This window comes from Humulus lupulus, chromosome 6 (genome assembly GCF_963169125.1).
Source record: "Humulus lupulus chromosome 6, drHumLupu1.1, whole genome shotgun sequence".
Taxonomy (NCBI): domain Eukaryota; kingdom Viridiplantae; phylum Streptophyta; class Magnoliopsida; order Rosales; family Cannabaceae; genus Humulus; species Humulus lupulus.
This window is the reverse complement of record NC_084798.1, coordinates 212,691,898-212,695,348: the sequence shown is the minus strand read 5'-3', so window position 1 is coordinate 212,695,348 and position 3,451 is coordinate 212,691,898. Positions and strand designations below refer to the sequence as shown.

Genomic DNA, 3,451 nt, shown 5'->3' with positions numbered 1-3,451 from the left:
GTTTTAATGTTATTTTTTTGGTTGTTCTTGTTGCTCTTAATCTTTTCACATTTGATTTTGCATTTTAAATCTAATTTTACACTTTAGATATGATTTTTTTCTTCCAGCCCGAACTGTAACTGGTTACCATCACAATTTGTTTAGGTTTTTTTTGTTCAAATCTGATTTTTTTTAACCTGTTTAAGTAACCAGGTACTATGAAGACTGATTTTTTTTTTCGTATTTGATTTTTTTTTTTCCAGACTTAGTTGTAACTAGTTACAATAACGATCAATTTATATTTTTTTATATAGATCCGATTTTCTTTCCAGGTCTAGATAAGTAACCAGTTACCATCGTAATTGTTTTTTTTTTCAGATTTGATTTTTTTTTTCAAACGTAGTTGTAATCAGTTATGATTATGATCATTTTAGATTTTTTGTTTTGATCATATTTGTTTTCAGATTTGGCTAAGTAACCGGTTACCATGACAACTAGTTTTTTTCAAACCTAATTGTAACCAATTTACCTTCACCATCAATTTAGTTTGTTTTTTTCATATCAATTTTTTTCTCAAAATCTCACTAATTAACCAGTTACAATGTAGCTACTATTTTGATAATAGTACATTACTCAAAAATCAAAATTGTTCTGATTGTGGTAACCGGTTACAGCAGAGAAAATATTGATTGAAGATGATAAAAAATAAAAGAAAATAAGAAAACAAAAGATTTTTCAATATCTGAATAAAAAAATTAATTAAAAATAATACCTACAATTACTGAAATACCCGTACAAAAATTCAAGAATTAGCCAAAATAATCTTATATAATTAGATACGGTAAAACTAATAAATTATTACATAAATATGAGAAAACAAATCCCATAAAAAAAAAGTAAGAAAGCATAAAATACCATATAAAACGCACATAAAAAAATGTCATATTTATTAAAGTTTAGAAAATAAACATTTTATAACTAAGAATATTTTGAATATTGCTCTTTTTTACTGATTTTGTAAATACAAGTATCAATATGAATTTTAAAACTATAGTTCACTGAAATATAAAGTACCATATAATAAGTATATATATATATTTCCAAAAAATTAATAAGGCTCCTCTATTACTTGTCCGCTTCTTTGTATAATTGGTCTTGAGTCAATATATAGCTAGAAAATTATTTCATTTTGAATTTGGTGTAACGTAAAAGAATTGTGTGTTAATGGGTTTGTTATTAATCTCAATCAAGGTCCAATCCAACTTATCATATCATAAAAGAAAATGAGAAAGTCTTCACCAGCTACCAAACAAACATGTTAATAGAAAATCGAGATCATTATTATCAATACTTGTAAAATAAATCATAATAGCATGGCAACTACCAGAAAGAAAATAACAAAATTTTCCAACTCTGAATGTGGAAAAGAAAGATCAGTGAGCCAATTACAACCACATATATAGTACAAATTATTAGGCCTATAAATACACACAGAATGGCATATGTGATTCTCACCAACATTTTCATTTTCAGTACGTACATATTGATATCTTGCTGGAAATATTTGCCAGAAAAATGATGAGGGGTTTGTTTTCTTTGCTTTACTGTCTCTTTCTCTTCTTGCTTGTTTCTCTTCCATCCAACACTCTCTCATTTCTTCATTCTTCTCACCCTCCTTTGTGCCATCCCCAAGAAAGTTATGCTTTGCTTTGCTTCGCTTCAAGAACTCATTTCCCATAACCAATAGTAGTTACTCTTCCCACTACGCAGCTGAGCTTGGAATTGCCAATCCTAATAGTACTACTTCATGGAATATGAGCAAGGATTGCTGCACATGGAGCGGTGTCACTTGTGATGAGCTTACTGGCCAAGTTATCCGCCTTGACCTCAAATGCAGTGGCCTTCAAGGCAGTCTTCACTCCAACAGTAGCCTTTTTTCCCTTGGTCATCTCCAATCTCTTGTTCTCTCCTACAATGATTTTCACACTTCCAAAGTCTCTACTCAATTTGGTAGGTATTCAAGAATGGTTCGCCTTGATCTTTCTCACTCCTTGTTCAGTGGTAAAGTCCCTTTTGAATTGTCTTACTTGTCAAAGTTGGTTTCACTTGACTTGAGTTTTAATCATGAGTTGAAACTTGAGACATCTAGCTGGAAAAGAATTGTATTAGCAAACCTAACAAATCTTAGAGAATTGTTTATGCATGGTGTCAATATGTCTTATGTCTCACCCAATTCGTTTGCTAATTTATCAACTTCTTTGACATATCTTGATCTTGGAGAAACTGGATTGCAGGGGGAGTTTCCAGAAACCATTTTCAACTTCCCAAACCTTCAAGGGCTGGACTTGAGTTACAACACAAATCTCAATGGTACATTCCCTTAATATAATTGGACAAGCCCACTTGAGAAATTGAGTCTTTCTCACTCCAGGTTCTTCATAGACTTGCCTTATCTTACAAGAAATCTGAAGTACTTGACGATTCTATCTTTAGTTGCTTGCAATTTTGTAGGATTATATCCAACATTACTACATGGTAACCTCACTCAAATCACTTCTTTAGACCTTTCTTTCAATAATTTTGGGGGTCAAATCCCGTGGTCCTCTCTGAATCTTCAAAAGCTTATTGAACTAGATCTTTCATCCAATAATTTCATTGGCCAGCTTCCAGAAGTTTGTAGTAGTAATTCAACAAAAGTTTCGTCTTTGTGCATCTCTTCAAATCACCATGATTTAGTTGGTGGTCCTCCTTTGAATTTAAAATCCTTGAATTTATCTACTAACAAACTTAGTGGGACAATACCATCATGGTTATATTCCCTTCAGTATTTGCAGGAGTTAGATCTAAGTAACAACAACTTCACTGGCTCCATTCTTGAATTCCAATCTGATTCTTTACTACATCTTGATTTACAATCTAACAAACTAGAAGGTATCTTTCCAAGCTCAATTTTTGAACTAGTGAATCTTTCGTTTCTGTTTCTTTCTTCAAATAAATTAAGTGGTGTTGTGTCATTAGATCAGTTCTCAAAGTTCAAAAGCCTCAAATATTTTGATCTTTCTTTTAATAGCTTATCAGTGGTTGATTCTATCAACAATGTCAATAGTACCTTACTAAGCACTCTTTTCTCATTGGCATTGTCTTCATGTGGTCTAACTAAGTTCCCATACTCTCTAAGAAATGCTGAAAAGTTAGGAAGCTTGGAGCTTTCCTACAATCAAATTGAAGGGGCCATTCCCTCATGGCTTTGGAATGTTGGCTAGGATTCATTGTATTTCCTTGATCTTTCTCATAACTTGTTGACACTTGTGGATCAACTTCCATGGAAGAACCTACAAAACATTGACTTGTGCTCTAACCAACTTCAAGGTCATCTCCCAATTCCACCACCTTCGACGTTGTTGTTTTTATTTGCAAATAATCAATTGGTTGGAGAAATACCATCTATGTGATGCAACCTCACTTCTCTTAC

The 3,451-nt window shown here is 32.2% G+C and overlaps 1 protein-coding gene across 1 annotated transcript; it reads left to right on the top strand.

The window, feature by feature from the left end:
• Positions 1-1,352: 1,352 nt before the first annotated feature.
• On the top strand, positions 1,353-3,242 carry LOC133785968 (receptor-like protein 9DC3). Its single transcript, XM_062225180.1, has 3 exons — positions 1,353-1,415; positions 1,551-2,349; positions 2,491-3,242. The coding sequence occupies exons 1-3, from the start codon at positions 1,353-1,355 to the stop codon at positions 3,240-3,242; spliced, it is 1,614 nt and encodes a 537-aa protein (XP_062081164.1).
• The last annotated feature ends 209 nt before the right edge of the window (positions 3,243-3,451 follow it).

Coding starts and splice junctions, on each gene's coding strand:
- LOC133785968 (XM_062225180.1), top strand. CDS start 1,353: ATGGCAACTACCAGAAAGAAAATAACAAAATTTTCCAACTCTGAATGT. Junction 1,416..1,550: donor AATGTGGAAAAGAAAGATCA/GTGAGCCAATTA, acceptor AATATTTGCCAG/AAAAATGATGAGGGGTTTGT. Junction 2,350..2,490: donor TTACAACACAAATCTCAATG/GTACATTCCCTT, acceptor GCAATTTTGTAG/GATTATATCCAACATTACTA.